The following is a 21656-nucleotide window of genomic DNA, read 5'->3' on the forward strand; positions in this document are numbered from 1 at the left end:
CAGTATTTACTACCTAAAGCAAAAAATTCCTTGTAAATCTAGTTTAGACTTAGGATATCCTGAACTTCCAATAATGACTTACTGACTCACCTATAAGCATGAATGAGAAATCCCATTTTTGGAGCGCCTGGGTGGGTCAGTTGGTTAAGCAACAGACTCTTGATTTTGGCTTAGGTCATGATCTCACAATAGTGGGATCAAGCCCCATGTCAGCCTCCGTGCTGAGCATGGAGCCTGCTTAAGATTCTCTCTCCCTCTCCCAAAAACAAACCAACACCCCCCCCCCCCCAAACAGAAATTTCAATTTTAAAAATATTCACCCCCAAGTTGGGATCCAGACACACCAGGGCAATACATCTTATCATCTATTACATCTAATAGCCTGCATCAGACATGTAGTGTTTACTGAAGGAACACAGAAAGGTAAAGGGAGAAAACAACTTCAAAGGACAACTTGTTTCAAACTAAAGACTGCATAGAAGATAGTTTTTTTAGGCATAAAATTCATGAAACTATTCAATACACAATGAGATAAGTATATAAAATTACCACCCATTAACAGGTTACCTAAACCTATATGTAGTATCAAATTTAGACTTATAACTAACCCAAATATGATTTACCATGAGTGCTACTCCACTAAGAAATTTTTTTTAATATTTTAAGTTTTTATTTATTTATTTTGAGAGAGAAAGAAAGTGTAAGTGAGGAGGGGCAGAGAGAGGGAGAGAGAATTCCAAGCAGGCTCCGCACTGTCAGCACAGAGCCTGATGTGGGGCTTGAACTCAAACTGTGCGATCATGACCTGTGCCGAAATCGAGAGTCAAACACTTAACTGACTGAGCCACCAAGGTGCCCCAGAAACTTTCTAATAATATATATGTTTGCTTCAGGGGTGGAGGCAGCTGGAAGGCATGGTGGGAAACAGAATTCAAAACTTAGTACTTATGACCACTAGAAAAGACTGGGAAATAATTCACATTGTTATTAAAAAGAAACGTTTTATGAGCTACCTTCGAAAAAAACAAACAATAAAAATGAGGTAATTTAATCAAAGTATGTTTTCTAAAATACTTTTAGAAATTCTGCTAAGTTCTGAAATTCACAAAAAGGAAATCCAACTGCCTGTAAGTCGAACCATCTATTTTGTATTTTTGTAACAGACAGCTAGACTTAGCAAACATTATTAGATGCTAAGCTCCTTGATCAAGAAAGCAATTCTTACTTAGGACTTAAAAAATTAAAAAGAGGACTAGGTAAGATATGGACTTTAGCTATGACACATTTGTTTAGATACAAAGATCCTTACTTACACTGGGTCATGAAGGTAGTAATTAAGAAGTTGGGTATCATGACAAAGACAAGCTCCCTTCCTTTATCTTTTTTTCTTTTTTCCCCTTCCCTTATCTTAATGAAGACTCTAACACTGGAGTACACTAAAGACAGACCTATGAATATTACATAACGATTAAAGATCTACCTTTCAAATATATGCAAAATTTCAAGGTTAGCTGCACTGCTAAAAAAAGGAATTACCTAATTAGAAAATACGAACAGATCATTAACTTCCTTGTTCAAGAAATATTTATTTAGCACCCATCTTGTACCAAACACTGTTTAGTCATTAGAAATACTGTAGTGAACAGGACAGGTTAAGGCCCTTCCCTTTTCCAACATGTGTTCTACAGAAGAGAAATGTGCAATAAAAAATAGATTACCGTAAGTACTATAAAAGAAATAAAAAGAACAACATGACAGAGTAACCTGGAGAAGATCTCTCCTGGAAGTTAGACTGAGTTGAGGCATGAAGGATAAGAAGTCAGCTTTGTGTAGAGTGAGGAAAAAGGGCTCCCAGCAGAAGGAATATCAAGTATAGAAAGTGTGGGGTGCCTGAGTGGCTCAGTGAGTTAAGTGTCTGACTCTTGATTTTTGGCTCAAGTCATGATCTCACAGTTCGTGGGTTTGAACCCTGAGCCTGGCTCAACACTGGTAGTGCAGGGCCTGCTTGGGATTCTCTCTCCCCCTCGCTGCCCCTCCCCCACTCACGCATGCTCTCTCTCTCTAAATAAATAAATAAACTTGAAAAAAAACGGTATAGAACAGTGACGTGGTAAAGAGCTAATGTATCAAGGAAAAGAGAAGGGAGACCATTGTGACTACAGAATAGTGAGCAAGGAGTAAAGTACACAATGAGGCTTCGAAGACAGGAATCACACAGTGCCTGAATGTTTACAGTCTTATTCTAAGAGTAACCAAAACTTCTTGAAGGGTTTTATTTTTTTTAATGTATGTTTATTTTTGAGAGAGAAACAAAACACAAGCTGGGGAAGGGGAGAGAGAAAAGGGAGACAGAATCCAAAGCAGGTTCCAGGCTCCAAGCTGTCAGCAGACAGCCCGAACTGGGGCTCAAACCCATGAACCATGAGATCATGATCTGAGCTAAAGTTGGACACATAACCAACTGAGCCACCCCAACGCCCCTTTTGAAGGGTTTTAAAAGCAAACACCTGACATTTGATTCAATATTCAAAACAAAAGAAAACAATCTAACTCTAGCTGCTATACGAACAGTAATAAGTAAAATCAAAGTCCTATTTTAAAGTTTCAAACACGGTATTTTTTCTATTTGTAACATAATAGTTTTAAATAGACATGACACAGGAAAGTTTTACCTTGATCCAGAACCATAAGACTTGGATTCAATTCCATGAAGGCAATCTTGCAAAGAGCTAATAAGAACTTTGCAGCGATCATCAGCAGATACTTTGGATTGTTTAATTAAAGAAATTGCAGTTACCAATGTCTCAATAGCACTCCCATAATCACCTATGAGGCAAAGGAGAGGGGTTGAAATGAAATAAATTTTGTTTCCAAAATACCCCCAAATCATTTGGGATAAAAGTGATAAAGTATTTTATAAAAGAAGAACACTAAAGTAACTACAGAAGACATCTTCATTTCTTTTTTAAGGGCTTCACCATTTGTAAAAAGCTTTTATGTGAGTAAAATTAGCACAGTTTGTTTATTATTACAGACATGTGAAGCACAGGTTATTAATTTGTAAATATGAGAATCAGTTGCCTTAAGGTCCCCAACACATTACATGTCAGGACTAAAATTTAAATCCATATATAAGAATTTAAAATTATGGGTCTATTCACTGCACTGTGACACATCACTTCCCTCAGTTTCTTTTAAATAAATACAGGTAATGATTTGGAAATATGAACATAAATGCTAAATATAAATTACCAGTCTTCAAGATTGCACATAGTTTTAGGTCATTCCTAGGAACATAAATAAGAAATATTAATATAGGAAGAAATATACAAACCAGCACTGGCATCAGACACAGCTCTTGAAATAGCACTGCTTGAGATTGCCCTATTTCTATTCATGATTTCTTCAAACTCAGCTTCACTCAATGGCGTTCTTGCAGTATCCATTTCCCTTTAAAATAAAAATGAACCTTAAGTTGCACTCAACAGATTTTTCAGTTAGTTGTAACAGTATAAAACAATTCATACTAGTTGCTTGTGACAAGTGTCTTAGAGCTAGTAGTTACTTTTCCAGACTGAAGCATGCTATTTACCTTACAAAGAGAGCAAGTCTAAGCAAAATTCTTCAACACTACCTTTCAGCTGAAATAAAGTAGCAGCTTGGAAACCTTGTCTTTCTGGAGATCAGGGATAATGTATTTACAGATCTATAATATTTTTCAGTCATACAAAAACATACATAATAAACGGTCCTGAATGTTATAACATAAGGTAGTTACACATTATTAGCTCTTTTATTTATATATACATACATTTAAATGTTGACAGCAAAAACTACAGCCCTACACAATCAAGGAATTTGGTTACATTTCTGTTTGGATCCTCTAGGCACAGGGCCCAACTCACAATAGAAGGATAACAAATGTCTGATTAATTAAAAGAACTTCAGGCGGGGACAAGATCTTAGATCATCTTGTTTGCCACTGAATCCCCAGAAGAGTATCTGGCAAATAAAAGATAGTAAGTGTAAACATTTGTTGGAAAAAAGTGAATTAAATGCCAAAACTTTCTAAAGCTGCTGGACAATTATGAAAACTGTACATGTACATTACATGTCGACTATAGTTCAAAAAAAAAAAACAACTGTACATGTACAGTACAGGAAAAGGTAAGCGTTCTTCCATCTTAGTTACTAGTTACAAGGTAGGACACTGAGTTGAGGGAGGCAGCAGCAGTTCATTCCAATGCAATGAGGAAACAGCTAATCTAACTTTTTACATGCTTTTAAGGTATTACTCTCATTCCCAAAACTTTATAGACATCCTGACCAAATTATAAGTTGTTCAAAATCCATGTATAATTTCAACTAAATGCTGTGACTTGTGCCCATTCTATCTCTCTTAAAAAAAGAAATCTCATGTAAGAGGAGTTTTCTCCAATTTTCAATAAATAATTAGTCATAAATAACCATCACCCTCCAATTCTTGAAAACCTAATACTATCAAAATTCTATTATGTTAGGAAAAAGATACGAAACTCAAATTTTATAATCAAACCAAGTCACCTAACCCACGCCTGTCCTCTAAAGGTGAACATTTAATATGAAGTCACTAACTGGAATTAAAGTGAACAGAAGAAATTATACTAGCCCAGTAGTTATTTTCTAAAGAAAACAGAGCCATTTTTGGCAGTCATAAAGATGCAACCTCTATGAACAGATAATGGTTAATGTGCTTTGTTTACAACATCAAATTTATTGCCATATGCCTGTGCAACTGCATGGAATTAGGCAGATTCTCAAATCCATTCCTTCAGGACATTTTCAGACAAAATAAAGTACAAAGTAGTTTAACAGTGATAGTTTAAAAATATAAAATCAAATGACAAACTCAGAAGTAATTAAAGAGGGCAAATTCAAATGGCTCTTAGAGATTATAAATACAGCTCTCTAAATTATGTTTTGAGTATGGATAGTTTTTAAATTACTTTGGAAGGGGGCTAAGAGATCATTTACTTCAATAATGGTTTCAAAAAAAAAAAAAAGAAAATGGTTTTCACCTAGCTCTTCTCCAAGGATCACCATTAATTACTTTAATTTCCACAACTGTGTTTTACAAGTGTTTGTCTACCCAAATATACTTGTGTATCATTTAATGTTTCCATTTCAATTAAAAGTTAGTAATTTGATAGTTGGGACTCCTGATCAGCAACGAGAATCAATAGTACCTATCCAACAAATTGATCGAATTCCTAAAACGAAGAAGGAAACTTTAGGGCTCTGAGTAGTATCATCAAAGGTAAATGAGATTCACTTTAAAATCTTAAAAGTAGCTTGAGGATCCCATTTGCTCACTTAAATTATCTTTATTACTATCTTTATTAACCTCTTTTAACTTAAGAAATAATGGAAAGGATCTCCATGAATTAGTGACTTGCTCTAAATCACACATCTATGTAAGTGGTGGAAGGGGATTATTCCCAACGCTGTTTAGTATGTTTTCATCATATGATACTGCCCCTTCTAAGAAGAGCAAACAATATAGAAAATTAAGTATCTGGGGAAAAGCCCATAATTAAAAAACAAAAACAAAAACAAACCTCGGCGATGAAACGTAGAGTATTTTTTACCGATCAAATAACACACCAAGTCTACTGTCATGGATACATACTGACTTACCTGCCAGGAGGCCCATAGTCACCCCTATCATACGGTGGAGGTCGGCCATATGGATCTGTTGGTGGTGGACCCCGGCTATCTGATGTAGGCATGCCGCTGTTAGTCGGTGGAGGAAAGAAAGCCGGGTTCACATGTGGAGCTGGTGGTGGGGCACCTGGAGGTGGTCCAGGAAGATGCGGAGGAGGAGCAAGTGTAAGGGGTGGCCCAAGAGGGCCAGGTGGGCGAGGTGGAAAGGGGCCTGGAGGTGGAGGTGGTCCCTGTTGTGGAGGTGGTGGACCAGGAGGGGGGCCGTAGCCCGGAACTGGAGGTGGAGGGCCAGGAGGAAGCGGACCCAATGGAGGCTGCCCAAAAGGTTGTCCAGGAAAAAGAACTGGTGGTGGTGGGCGATCTCCTCGATTAGGAGGCCCAGCTAGAGGAGGAGGCAGAACCTGACCAGGAGGTGGAGGACCTGGTGGACCAGGTGGGCCTGGAGGACCTAAGGGTGGACGTGGTGGAGTCTGTCCAGCTATAGAATAGAGGAGAGAGAAGGAGAGAGAAAAAAACCACTTCAATAAGGTATTTTAACCTTAATGCCAAGATTATACTTTTAAAACACAACTCATAGACCAAGATTCTTTCTCTTTAAATGAAACCCATATGGTAAATGCTACACTAACAACTATGAAAGTGAAGTACATCTTTACAATTTTAACCAGCTCAATTTATGCTTAAGAAAAATTATTGAAACAAAAAACGTTAATAAACATTACAATGCTTAGAGATAGTTTCCATCTTTCAGTGTACACACACTTCTTACAGTGAAATCACCCACCTTATATTCTACTCTGATGCCAAGCTAGAAAGTGAAACAAGGAAAAATGGTCTTGAAAGGATTTTTTAAGAGGTAAGAAAATAAGACGGATGTAAATATTCTATATATAAGTCAAGCAAGTTTGGAGAAAAATAAAGACCTTTTAGGCCAAAAATGGGTATTTCCTCTATGCTGTGCCCCATATGCCATGGAATCCTAGTTTCCAGGAACAAAGGCCGAGTTCCTTTAACAAGATGCTTGATCAAATTTCCTGGATTCCAAAAATAGCATAACAAGGAGAGTAAGTCACATTAATAATGCATTACTTGAAAAAGAGAGAAAAGGAAAAGAGGTATTAAGGTAGACACATTTTATCCATGGTAATTTAAGAAAAATTTTACCTGGAAAAGGTGGGGGTGGCCCTCCTGGTCCTGTTGGTCCAGGAAATCTGTCCCCACCGGGAACAGCCCCTGGAAAACGGCCCCGTCCTCTACCACCTTGTGGAAATGCTGCACGTGAACTGCCTCCTGGAGGACCAGCTTTACCTTCCCCAGACATTTGTCCTGATTGTGTAGCTGTAAATATCCAAATACTCATAAATAGCATTTATTAAAATAGTCCTCTGAAATGTAACCACTGTTATTTAGAAATAACTCTACTTCAAAGTTCACATATGCTATATACTAACTTGCAGATGTCTTGGGCCTGTCCAAACTACATGAGAAGTACTGGATGGAAACATTCACATCTATTTAAGTTCTTTTGAAGTCTCAAAATATCCAGAGTTAAATGTATTTCCAGTGGGTAAATATGAGTTACTTTCAAAATACCAATACTCAGCAGCGGCCAAGACTAAAATTCTCCAACAGAAATCTGAATTTCAGTAAGCACAGATTATTTAAATTTCTTATCATATTCTTCAGTTAAGTCTTAACTGCTAAAACATTAAAAGAAAAACAGCCACTTGAATTTGTTAATTACACGATTATCCACCTTATCTCTTTAAGTGAGAGCATTTCTAAGTGTTGTTAATGGCCAATCTTTTCTATATTCACTTTACCAAGTGGTGAAAGATCTTGGTGCCAAGCAGAAAATCAATGAATATTTTCTGGTTATCAGTGGTTTCTCCCCCACCATAACACACATCCACATAACTTCCCTTCAATCTAAAGATTAGAATGTAGTTTCTTCCTTTCTCTAGGATGGGAATGACAGGACAAGACTGGCAGAGCTATAGAACTTGCACACTGTTGTATAATATTGGGTCTGTGACATCTAGAGAAAAATGGGAGTAAGTTTCCAGTATATAGGACCATAGCCATAAACCAGTAATCAAATCAAATTTAAGGGATAAACTTTCTAAAATGGATTCTCCAATGAACTAAACATTAAAATGACTTCTCTAGTGTAACATCTAACAAATGCTAGCAACATTGGCTAAAAATGCACATCTTTTAATAAAGGCCTCTGAGGAATTGCTTACTTTTCCTGGACTGCATTTCAAATTGACTCAGGAACTGTTTATTGCATGGAGTTACAACAGGATTCTGACCATGAAGTTCTCTTTTAGGCAACAGATCCATTAACTTTTTTGAGGATGCTTCAGATCCAACACCAACAAGGGCAAACCTAAAAGATGTTTAAAGGGGCAAAGACAGAAAGTGAGGAGGGATTAACAAAGCTACTGTTATTAAAAAGGAAATGGTATGAATTTACCTTTAAGAAAAATGAAAATTTTCTTTAAGATAAAACTATACAAGTTCACACTTTCATCCTTAGCTTTTTCAAAATAACAACCTACCATACAATTCACTCAATTAAAATGTACACTAAGTGTATATTCAGAGTTTTAGAACGATCACCACAATTTTAGAGCGTTTTCATCATCTCAAAATGAAAGCCCATACTCATTAGCTGTGACTCCATTTCCTCCCAACCCCCAACTTTAGGAAAGCACTAATTCACTTTCTATCTCTATGAATTTATCGATTTTGAACATTTCATATACATGAAATTATACAATATGTGGTCCTTTATGAATAGCTTTTTTCACTTAACATAATGGCTTTAAAATTTATGCATGTTGTAGTATGTATCATTACTCAATGTCTTTTCATGGCTGAATAGTATTTCACAATATGGATACAACACATTTAAAAAAATCCATTCATTAGTTGATGGACATTTGGGTTGTTTCCATTTCTTGGTTATTATGAATAATGCCACTGTGCAAACATGCTCAACATCACTGGCCATAAGGGTAATGTCAATCAAAAACCACAATGAGATGCCATTTCATACCCACTAGGATGGCTATAATCATTAAGATAAACAGTGCTGTTGAAGATGTAGAGAAACTGAAAATTTCATACACTACTAACGGGAATGTAAAATGGTACGGTCACTTTGACAAATAATCTGACAATTCCTTCAAAGGCTAAATATAGACTTAACATAGTTGCGCCTGGTGGCTTAGTCGGTTAAACGTCGACTTTGGCTCAGGTCACAATCTCACAGTTCGTGAGTTCGAGCCCCGTGTCTGGCTCTGTGCTGACAGCTTGGAGCCTGCTTCAGATTCTGTGTCTCCCCCTCTCTCTCTGCCCTTCCCCTGCTCATGTTCTGTCTCTCTCAAAAATAAAATAAACATTAAAAAAATTAAAGAGATATATATATATTTATGTGTCTTTATACATATACTTACATACATACTTATATAATACATATATACGTATATATAATATATACAGTTAACATATAATCCAATAATTCCACTACTGGTATATATATACACCTACCAGAATTGGAATACATATGTTCATATAAAACTGGTACAAGAATATTCACAGGGGCATTATTCACAAAAGCAAACGTGGAAACAACCTCAATGCCCATCAGATGATGGATGGAATAAAAATGTGATATAACCATATAATGGAATAGTATTTAGCCATAAAAAGAATTAAGTACTGATACATGCTGAGACATGGCTGAATCTTGAAAACATTATGCTAAGTGAAAGAAGTCACAAAGGACCACGTATTATATTATTCTATTTCTATTTATAGAAAATATTCGGAATAAGCAAACTCAGAGACAAATTGTTAATGGGTATGGGATTTCTTCTGAGGGTCATGAAATGTTCTGGAATTAGTGATAACTGTAAATATACTAAAAATCATCAGATTGAATATTTTTACAATTTAATGAATTTATTAATTTAACAAATATGTATTGAGCACCAACTCCTACATGCCAGGCACAATCCAAGGCTAGGGATACAAGAGTGAACAAAACAAAATCCTTCCTCTTGTGGAGCTTACAATCTAATTGGAGATAAGACAAATAAGTAAAATACACTATAATAAAGAAAAATAAAGAAAGGAAATAAACTGGGGATAAAATTTCAATTTTATCTGCTCCTACCCTGTAGTGATATGAGCAGAAGCTAATATTTTGCATAGGGTGATGAGGGAAGGGAATTCTTTCAGGAGAGTCCTTAATGAAGTGAAAGAGGGGTGCCTGGGTGGCTCAGTTGGTTAAGCATCTGACCCTTGATTTCAGTTCAGGTCATGATCTCATGGTCTTGAGACTGAGTCCTGCGTTGGGCTCTACACTGAGTGTGGAGCCTGCTTTGGATTCTTTCTCAAAATAAGTAAACAAACATATTAAAAAAAAAAAAAAGAAAGAAAGAGATCCATGTGGATATTTAGAGGATATAACAAACCAAAAATAAGAAACAACTGGTGTAAAACTCCTAAGCAGGAGTGTTTTTGAGGAACAGCATAGACAAACATTGCTGAAACAGCATAAGGAAGGTGAACAGTGGTAGGAATAAGGTCAGGCAGGTGGTGGGGAAACAGATCATATAGTGCCTTATAGGGCCACAGTTAAGATTCTGGCTTTTACTCTTAGTGATAGAGAGCCATTAGAAGATTTGAAAAGGCAATTATTGATGGCACTTTTTTTCCAATATTTACATTTTGTAATAGCATAAGCCATAGGGGATTTGGGGTGAAAGCAAGAACACAGGTAGGAGGCTATTACAAAAGTTCGAGTAAGAGATAATAATGGCTTGGGCCAGGTAAAATAATTACTATAACACACAAGGTATGATGGAAAGAAGACATAAGAGAGGATGTGCATTTATGGATAAGTACGTTTAACTCATTTTACCAAACATGTTCTAAAACCTGTGAATTGTAATCCTGTTCCTTCTTTTTCCACTAAAAATATAAGCATGAGGAAAAAAACCTGCAAGTATATTCACTAAAATGTTAAGAGTGATTACCTATGGATGGTGAGCTTGTAGCTTTTTATTTTCCTACTTCTGGGTATCTGTTTTTTATAATATTCCTATAATGATCCTATCTCATTCATATAATTTAATAAGTTTAAAAAACTGAGCAAAACATTTACGTTACATTATTTTCCAGCTGCCCATCTTTCTCCATCCCTTAATCACAGGATAATAATGCTTCTTCAAACTGTCATTTCAAAAGTCATTTCAACCACAGAGAAAACTCAGGAAAATTAAATAGACCTAATCTGTCCACACTTCCAGTTTCACTAGTTTTAGTGAGCTAGATCACAAGGTAAGTAAAATAAGTACATATCTCTGCCCAAGAACCCTCTGCCAATGTGGATAATAAAGCGTGTGAATGGTTAACATTAAGAATAGCTACTACCAAAATTATAATCTCTAGTTACTAACGTATTAGGAAAAAAAATGAAAACAAGATTCTTACCCTTTTGACTGGCCATTTGCCCGATTTTCAAAAAATTTTATCTCCAAAATATCATTTACTCCCAAAGAATGAACTGCTTCAGTTAAGTCTTCATCTGTTGTCCACTGCAAGATATTTCCCCCTCATTAACCATCAAAATATAACCAAGATGTTTATTGTTTCAATTTAGTTTTTAAGGGTAAACTCAGAACAAACAAAAGACCATTAACAGTGCAAATCTAAGTGCAATTTTGCCAGTTGGTCTCCAATTTTTAAATGACACAAAAGCACCTGAGGACATTAACTTCATCCTTTGATAAGTTTCAGAAATTAGAAGGTATATATCCTTAGAGATAAAAGACTTTTTTCACTTTTTTTTTTAATTTTTTTTTTTTTCAACGTTTATTTATTTTTGGGACAGAGAGAGACAGAGCATGAACGGGGGAGGGGCAGAGAGAGAGGGAGACACAGAATCGGAAACAGGCTCCAGGCTCTGAGCCATCAGCCCAGAGCTTGACGCGGGGCTCGAACTCACAGACCGCGAGATCGTGACCTGGCTGAAGTCGGACGCTTAACCGACTGCGCCACCCAGGCGCCCCGACTTTTTTCACTTTTAAAGAATTTCTGGTCTCTCCCAACTTCAAACTGCTATGACGTTACATTTTTAATAAAACCAATCTCACTTATCACTTCTCTCCCTAAAGGAAAATTACTTTGGGAAACAAAGTCCACCTTATGTTTGAGTATAAGATTTAAAAAAAAAAAAAAAAAAAAAAGGCACATGTATTGAGTACCTATCATGTACTTTATACTAGATATTTAACTCTTAAAACAACCCTATATTAAGTCCTGTTAGTATTCCCATTTCACACATGGTACAAAAGTTAAAAGGCTTGTCTAAGATCACAAAAGTAATAAATGGAGGAGCTAAGGTTCAGTTTTATTTAGCAATCACACTCCTCACAACTACACTGCTACAGTCTCCAATATTATAAAATTGCTCAGACTGAATGATTATGGAGATGAGTTCGTTTTTTAAAAATGTGAACATTTAAAAATAAAATGCTACTTAAGAAGGGTGACAAATGTTAATTTATAGACGATTTTTGAACTTTCAAATTATGCAGTAAATGTTTCTAAGAGAGATGAGGGGAGCCTGGCTGGTTTAGGTCATGATCTCGCCATTCCCAAGTTCGAGTCCCATGTTGGGCTCTGTGCTGACAGCTCAGAGGCTGGAGCCTGTTTTCAGATTCTCTGTCTCCCTCTTTCTCTGCCCCTCCCCTGCTCACGCACACACGCACACTCTCTCTCAAAAATAAACAAACATTAAAAGCAGGAAAGAAACTCAACAAGCCTGAAATATAAATTAGATGCTGAAAACTTTTTTTTTTAAAGTAATCTCTCCACTCAACATGGGGCTCAAACTCACAACCCCAAAATCAAGAGTCGCACGCTCTTCCAACTGAGCCAACCAGGAGACCCTAATAATGAAAGCTTTTAAAAACCAGGGTCGTACTGTGCTTTTCCCTACAGTTCTGAATCCTGGTTTCAGACCTTATGTGAGTATTCTAGGATACTGTAAGTATAGTAGTAATAGGTTAAAAAGAATATTACATTTAAACTCAAGATAACTGAACTATATTTAACTGGAATCTCTACCAAAACAAGTTGAATGACCACAAAATTCAAAACTAGATCTAAAATTTATAATGTTCTAGGGGCACCTGGGTGGCTCAGTCAGTTGAGCATCACTTCGGCTCAGGTCACGATCTCGTGGTTTGTGAGTTTGAGCCCCACATCAGGCTCACTGCTGTCAGATTGTAAGTGCAGAGCCCACTTCAGATCCTCTGTCCCTCTCTCTGTGCACCACCCCAGCCTGCATTCTCCTAAAAATAAATAAATATTAAAAAAAAAAAATAGGGACCCCTGGATGGCTCAGTCAGATAAGAGTCTGCCTTTGGCCCAGGTCATGATCTCACAGTTTATGAGTTTGAGCCCTGCATCAGATTCTCTGCTGTCAGCACAGAGCCTGCTTCAGATCCTCTGTCCCCTTCTCTCCCTCTACCCCGCTCCTGCTCTCTCCCTCAAAAAATAAATGTTAAAAAAAATTTTTAATAAAAAAAACAAACACCAAAAAAACCCACAAAATTTATAATGTTCTAACATATTTGTATTTCCCTCCTCACTGCATAAACAAGTATATAGAGCAACAAATCAACAATTTATTTTATTTATTTATTAGTATTTTTTAAAATACTATGAAATTTATTGTCAAATTGGTTTCCATACAACACCCAGTGCTCATCCCAACAGGTGCCCTCCTCAATGCCATCACCCACCCTCCCCTACAAATTTTTATTTTATAAAAATGGAACAGATTAACTACGTGAACAATTCAAAATCAACTACCAATAAATTTAATTCATACATTAAGTTTACTTACCCATGTCAGATTTCCGATATACAATGCAATTCTCTTTCCAGTATACGTATAGACAACATTTGGTGCTGCTCCTTTACCCACATCATCACCAACAGTTGGTGGGAGAGTATCCATGTAATCACGGTCTTCTGGGGCATCTCCATTATTTGCAGATGGAGAGATGACATCATCATACAAATCTATCTGATCATGCCCACCATATTCAGCTTCCTGAGACACAGAAATAATGCCCTAGATTATACAACAGTCAGACTACCACTAAATAATAAGAATACAAATTCATTCAACTATTTTGTTTTAAAAATCCAGTAGAGGGGCGCCTGGGTGGCGCAGTCGGTTAAGCGTCCGACTTCAGCCAGGTCACGATCTCGCGGTCCGTGAGTTCGAGCCCCGCGTCAGACTCTGGGCTGATGGCTCTGAGCCTGGAGCCTGTTTCCGGTTCTGTGTCTCCCTCTCTCTCTGCCCCTCCCCCGTTCATGCTCTGTCTCTCTCTGTCCCAAAAATAAATAAACGTTGAAAAAAAAAATTAAAAAAAAAAAATCCAGTAGAAAATAAAGCCCCAAAGATCTCTGTACAAATCTTTAGGCCATAGATGTAATCTTGAATGGTGCCTCGAACGTGAATTTTTACACAATAAATGCTATTTTCCCACTGATATATGTTATAATACAGGAAATAACGTTCCTCAGGGAAAAGAATACGTAGACAAAATACAGTAACAATATAAAACTTTTCTTGGAAGTACAATATTCTGAAAGTAGAAATAACAGTACATAAATGCAAATAGATGGACTTTAAAAAACAATACAAAAATATCACAAACAAAACTTAAATCCATTATAAATCTTTAACTGCAGAAAAATACAACTATTATTTTCTATGATACTCAGAATCTTGTTTTTCAACTCTGTGAAAGATGTTAGTTTTAGAAAAAAGCACACTGAGCTAAGCCAACGGGAAGGGATGAAGAAATGTGGGTACCTAAATTATTCCAAAATCATAACAAATCAACAGGAAAAGAGAAACTATAAATAAAATGAGTAAGACTATTCAAATTAGTATCTAGTGATAGTTCCATTATTCTCAGTCAATAAAGAGTTAATGCTTACTAGACTTCTTAGATCTGCAGTCAATTTAGCAAAAGATATCTAGTCAATTAGCAAGAGAAAAGTGATATGAACAAGGATCTAGTAAAGCTCTGCCATTGAGTGTCACCAACAGAATGCCCCTTACAAGCCTAAATGGTAAGAAAAAAAAGAAACAAAAAAGAAACATATGTAAATAGCAGAAAAAGGAAAAAGGCAGGTTCTACCCTAAGTAAGTACAAGAAAAATGAAATGCAGACATTGGCAGAACACTCAACCCCACTTAAATTGCCTTTAGTAAAGGCCACAGGCTTGACTAGCCAGAATCCAAAGAAAAACTATTATCTTCCTTCCTTCCATCACTAAGTATCTAAATCAATGTGAACTATTTTATCTTTCTTATGAGGTAGAATATTTCAGATAATAAAAAGAGAAGCAATTACAATTATAAAACAAACTTGAGTTCAGATATAAGCTACATAAGCTATATGCTCTCATTAATATAACTTATTAAGGATGAAATGTTATATAAATGGCACATAATGAGAAGCTAATAGTTCTAATAGTTTTAAGGACTATTACAATAGAGAACGACCCACAGACAGGATTTGTAATATGACTGTAAACAGATCAACAAAATATTGTTATCATAGGCCCCATGGGAACAGAGCTCAATAGCTGTTTTGTTATTCAGAAGGGCATCAGAATTAAGATTTTTTTTTTTAAAGAAAAAAGAAAAAGAAAAAAAAAAACCTAAAAGGGGAAATACCAATTATACACACAGTCAAATGGATCTGAAATTTACAAAGTCATCTTCAGGTAACCTTCTGCATAACCGAGTTAACCAATTTACTAATTATATAACAGCATCTTTACATAACATTTTGTTATGAGGCCCAATGTCTCTAAGACTTATTTAATAAGGAATCCAAGATCTCAAAGTAAGTTAAACAACAAAGCCATCTTTAGCAATGGGCAGAAACTAAGACCACAAGTCACTAAATTATGCCATAATTTTGTTTGTACAGCAATATCAAAATAATCTTTCTTAACTGAGTTTTTCTTAAAGTAACATGTTCCAATTGCAGTGACAGTGAAAATTAGAAAAAAAGAGGATGAATTTTTGTTATCAAGTTTCAGTGTAGCTGAAGCTTCAGGCAGCTTGGTGGCAGCAGTGGTTCCATACACTTAAGATACTAAAAAGATTCCCACAAGGGGTAGTAGGCATTTTAAACTCCTGCAATCCGGTTCTGTACTTTATCAAATGGAATTATTATTATTACTATTATTATTCAAAGGGAGCTGTGTTTCCATTCTCCTTAGCAGAAACTATAGTCACAATATATGGTCTGAGGGAGAGTCAAAAAGAATGCAAGGATTATTTAAAGGGTTATGAAATAGGTTAACACATTATTTGATTTTTCATTAGTTGTAAATCTTGGAAAATGTACACACACTTAAGTAGACAATAATTTATAAGCATAATCGCAGCTACACTGACCTGGTGAATCACAATCAATTACTATTTTTGTCCATCCACAAATTGCTATGTTGACACCAACCAATTTTCCATATTGATATGATTCTATCAATATTTAGGATCAGCCATTTTGTCTGGTAGTTGGACTGCTTCCAATTGGTTGAAGTATGATGCTAATTGAGATCAGGGTCCTGGGGTTTGATATCCACGTGGAATAGTTAGCTTCACTTTGTTTCAAGGCCACAGCCTGTACTTCTAGCCCCAACAGTATGCATTTGAATGCGGTGAAAAAATATTAATGAATCTAAATACATTTGCTACCATTACTAAAAATGCAACTCAGCATATACTCTTTTAATGTCAGTAATCTTCCTTCAGCTTCAGCATATCACATCTATCCTCATTATAAAAAAAGATAACACCACATCTACTTTCTGTTCCCACTTTAAAAAGGGGGGAGGGCATGCATATTCTGTAACTATGCAACATAATATCACAGGTCATATAAAAAAAGGTGAGCTCTGAATGTCTACTGAACAAAAAAATAGCTTCTACTTTGTCATAGAGAAATGGTCAACAGTGTCAAGTTCCACTATGGAAAGAATCTTTTCAAATTATTACCTTTAGGAAGTTTTAATGGCATTCAAAAACCAACCAACCAACCAACCCAAATCAACACAACCCCTCGAAATATTTCAGATGCCAAACACTGCCCAGTCTTTATCTATTTTTCATACTAATTAATCTACTAACAGAGCTGCACATTATATATAACTTCCAGTAAAATAAAAGTTCTTCGGATTTGTTAAAAAATCCAAGTGATTTTTTTCCATTTCCTACATTCTAAATTACTACAAGGATTATAAAGGCAAGGCATCCTTTCAAGATTTTATACTTCAAGATTATAGTCTACGTGATATACAAGTAGCTGTGGCCACATCAGTGAAAACATTAAAATAACATGGATAGTAAAATAATGAAAATTCTATTAGGTCCTTTTTAAAGGCAATGTTTCTTAACTTTTTCATTACCACCATCTTCTTCCTTCCAAAGACTTATCTTTAGACATACTTTCCTTATCACCTCCAATAAAATTTTAATTTTATGTATATACTGTATATACTATTACTGGGATGACCATGGAATAACAGTATTACACTCTTCATTCTCCCTAATAAGCCCAACGTGGCCGTTGGTGATCTGAAATTGTAATAATACCTTTCCTGCATTATATAAATACCAGTCATGGTACAGTAAGAGCCACTTATTTCAAAGCCCCTCTATTAAAAAAACAAAAACAAAAAAGGAAGGAATTTAATAGTCATTTCCATTTGGAGAAATATAAAGGAGGGAGAGGTTTACAGTTCGTATTTACAAAATGTATCCCATACCACGGAAGAAAAATACTAGCATGCAAAATCCAACAGCAGATAATCTAATACATATTTATCTTTATAAAAAATACATCATCTTCTGATTTTTATCTACTTACGGTATGAGGAGATCTGAAAATTTGTCTGTAAACCCTGTAAAAAGCTCAGCTAACAGTAAGGAAGCCAACTTGGTACTAAAAATATGCCACATAAACCACAAAGTGGACAGTTCACAGGCAGCTGATAAAGCTACACGGATAAAATGGGGCGCCTGGGTGGCTCTGTTGGTTGGGTGGCCGACTTCAGCTCAGGTCATGATCTCACAGCTTGAAGGCTCATGGGTTCGAGCCCCGAGTCGGGGCTCTGTGCTGACAGCTCAGAGCCTGGAGCCTGCTTCAGATTCTGTGTCCCCACACCCCCCCCCCGCCCCTCCCCTGCACATCCTCTGTCCCTCTCTCTCAAAAATAAACATTAAAAATTTTTTTTAAATAAAGATAAACTACACTGATAAATAATAAAACTAAGAGTTCTAGTTCCCCTAATATTTCTCCCATGGTTTCTCAATCTCTACCTACCTCATTCTCAACCACAGTTTTATCTCTGAGGATATTCTATTAAACATAAATTTATCAGAGACAAGATTTCACTGACATTTGTCCAATAAACTTTTTTTCAAAATGGGCTAAACAACTGGCTAAAGCAAATACACAATGATTAAATATAAAGTATAATGACTCATGAATGAAGGCAAGTTGACTTACGAGGATGTCTAGGTCCTTAACTTCTACATGAATTTTTCCCTAGCCACAACCTATATACATTTTCATTTTAAAGCTGGGTGGTCAGATTACTAAATAAGCACTGCTATCAGTGATCTACCGGCAGACAGATCAGTAACTAAATTCTATACTGAGGTTTTCATCTCCAAACAAGCAAAACACACACTTCAGTGTATACAGTGTAAACTTTCCTGAGGTTCCTAGAATTTTTTTACCCGCCCCCCCCCACCAACAAACAAGCTACAGATAAAGACACACATAAAGGAGTGGGTTTTACAATACATGACCTGCCAGAATGTTATAATTATGTAGAGTCCCTCACCCCCACTACAGAGCATTCTAAGGGTAGAGATTACTGAACTTTGTAACCCTCCTTGTTGGCATATAACAAATAATCAAGAAATGTATTTTGAACAACCGAGTTTAAAAATTTATTTAGTCTTGGTCAAAATAAAAAAGTCTATAATTATATTAAATAGTAGGCTAGTAACTACCACATTAGAACACAAATCCCAGTTCAAACTGGACTGACATATACTACAGAGACTGAAACAGAACTGCTTTCTTCTCAACTCCAGATCAAGTAATGTAGAGGTTTGGAAGTAGTTCTCTTTCCACTGGAGCAACTGTTCTCAATTTGGTTACATCCAAAGACCTTCAATTTAAGAACTAAACAGCACCCATAAAATAGCAAAGTCCCTTGTGCCTTCTCCCTTTCTCCAACTTTATTCTCCATTCTTAAATTCATCTGGTGAAGAAAGGAACTCGATAGTCTCACTAAACTTATTCTCAACCCCATCCCCAAATTGAAGTTTCTTCTAAGACACTTGGATGTCTCCTATTTTTTGAAATATGAAAGAAAGAAAGCTTCATAAAATACACCTGAAAAAGGATTCATAAGTATCACTTCAAACAGAAGAAAATGGAAAATAGACTACAGAGAATTTTAAAGTATACAAATGCAATTAAACTGCACCTCACATGAAGAATAAAGTTTTTTTGAAGGTTTACAGCAGTTTAGAAGCCAAAATAAGTCAAGGTTGATTATACTTAGTAAAACACTTTACTCAGCTACAATAAGTCATAATTTACTTTAGCAACCAGTAGAAAGAAGGTTGCCAGCTCACAATAAAGTGAAAAATCAATCAGGAATAATTCTGTATTACATCTAATTCTGATCAAATTTCAGAAAAATATTTCAACGACAGTAACATTTTAAAAAAGAGGATTAACCTTGAAAACGACCAACCATCTTTTTGTGCAAGAATTACCACAGCAAGCAATAGATAACAAAGGCCAACGCTATGCAAAATAATAACAAAAACAAAGCCTCTATTTAATCCCATTAATGTATTCAAAAGTACTGTATAAAAATTTACTGGTAAAATTATACAACTATGTGTGAAATAAAATGCTAGAAGTTCAAATCAACAAAAAGCTACATTTTTAAGAGAACCCTACAAATAGTTCCTCATCAGGGCCACAAAATTTTAATCTCTTCTTACCTCCTGCTCAGTCAGCACTAGTTACTGCACAGGGATAAACAAGTCTATCACTCCTTCCAGCTATATGTATTAGAGAAATGCCCATCCCAAATTAAGTATGTGAAAGCCTAAAAAAAAAAAAAAAATCTCTGATGGAGAGGTCCTGAAGAAAGTTCAGTTTCTAAAATTGTACCCAAATTCTTCTTTTATCATAAGGAAAAAGGCAAAGCAAATGTATTTTCTTGTAGGAAAAGCTAATGAAGAAATCTTGAACATTTAATTGTTCCTTTACTCGTGGGTATGGCCTTCTTTTAGATGGAATGTTATGCCCATTTGATAAATAAAAAGAAACTTCCTAGAGATCTTGTGTCTACTGACCTTAAAAGCATTAGAATCTGACTGTAGCACTCAAGATAATTTTCTAGTTTGTCACTGACACAACTCAGGCATCACATGTCCAAAATATAAACACAATAAAAGGCACGAAGAATTTAAAACGTAACGTTTGATTACACTAACCAGTTTTTAAGGGAGTAGCACACATTTAAAGCTAGTTGAAAAAAAAATTTTTTTTTCTAATACTTAAACCTGGGGCACAAAGTCATTAGTGAAAACAAAAACAGTAAGGATTTCTAGCTTTCCCTATCTTTTAAATACTCTTCAGCCCCTAGTCACAAACAATGTAGGGGCTTTTGTGTGACTCAGTCCTTAAGCCTCCGATTTAGGCTCAGGTCATGATCTCAGGTTCCTGAGTTCCAGCCCCGCATCTGGCTCTGTGCTGACAGCAGGGAGCCTGCATGGGATATTTTCTCATTCTCTCTCTCTCTCTCTCTCTCTCTCTCTCTCTCTCTCTCATTCAAAGATAAATAAGCATTAAAAAAATATATAAGTCTCTAATGTAGGAGGAAAAAAAAACAAAAAAGAAAAACGCATTAACCAGTAGCACTGTATTAAGCTTCTCTTACAGACCTGGAAAGCATAAAAAAACAAGCTTTTAGGTGCACTACAGTTAGGCACAATTTAAGTTTTTAAAATGTGTTACTACATAAAGGCAGCAAAGATGTGAACAGCAGGTTTAGAGCTTACACGTCACTACTCTAGTAACAAACGAGATCTTTTGCAAAGATGCCCAACATCAGACATCACAGCTCCGCGGCTAGTTCTTCTAGTCAACTGTGGCTTGTGAGATACCGGAAAAACCTTGCATTCTCACTTTCTCCTACCTTTCAAAACGTAAAGCAAATCCCTGGGAAGACATCTAACATTTTGCTTTTTGAAAATCGGGTCTTATTTACAACCCTTTATTTTTACACCGTACTAAAGAATTTCGGCTGAACGTTCTTCATTTCAGCAACTCCTCTTATCTCTTGGTGAGCAACCATCTTATTTTTCCATCCAACCACTACGCTTCCAAGTCTTCCTTTTGGTTCAGGCCACCTATCTTCACACGTATTTTCATCACAAAAGCCAAGAACAACTGGGCCTCAACGGCACTGCAAGACCTGAACCACCGAAGCACGGCCCACGCACCGATTTTTAAACACGCTCGATGGTCCAAAAGTCAAACGACGACTTGTTGCAAACGTGCCCACACCTAAGCCGCCTTCAGAAAGTGTGAAGGGAGGAAGAGGAAGGCGCCACGCCGAAACCTGTCGCAAACTCGAGCAGGAGCCCAGGAAACTGGGCGCGCGGGATACAAAGGGCCATGAATGCGGCCTTCCATGAGGCGACCGTGCGCGGCCGGGGAGACAAAATGGAGCGACGAGAGGAATCGGAGCCCGAGCTGCAGGGCCGGGGAAGAGGCGGCGGCCGGCGCGCGCCC

The 21656-nt window shown here is 36.4% G+C and overlaps 1 protein-coding gene across 4 annotated transcripts in view; it reads right to left on the reverse strand.

The window, feature by feature from the left end:
- CPSF6 (cleavage and polyadenylation specific factor 6) overlaps window positions 1-21656 on the reverse strand; it is a 34270-nt gene that overhangs the window by 11826 nt on the left and 788 nt on the right. For 2 of the 4 annotated variants that reach the window (XM_040491463.1, XM_040491462.1), the window contains exons 2-9: window positions 13634-13843; window positions 11212-11315; window positions 7950-8095; window positions 6868-7041; window positions 6627-6737; window positions 5677-6181; window positions 3335-3450; window positions 2673-2826 (exon numbers count right to left, since the gene is read on the reverse strand). In XM_040491463.1, coding sequence (XP_040347397.1) covers window positions 2673-2826; window positions 3335-3450; window positions 5677-6181; window positions 6627-6737; window positions 6868-7041; window positions 7950-8095; window positions 11212-11315; window positions 13634-13843 — 1520 coding nt within the window. The remainder of the gene's footprint in view (window positions 1-2672; window positions 2827-3334; window positions 3451-5676; window positions 6182-6626; window positions 6738-6867; window positions 7042-7949; window positions 8096-11211; window positions 11316-13633; window positions 13844-21656) is intronic. The other 2 variants (XM_040491465.1, XM_040491464.1) reach the window with 1 other exon arrangement.

This window comes from Herpailurus yagouaroundi, unplaced genomic scaffold, assembly GCF_014898765.1.
Source record: "Herpailurus yagouaroundi ecotype Mexico unplaced genomic scaffold, PumYag 182, whole genome shotgun sequence".
NCBI classification, from domain to species: domain Eukaryota; kingdom Metazoa; phylum Chordata; class Mammalia; order Carnivora; family Felidae; genus Herpailurus; species Herpailurus yagouaroundi.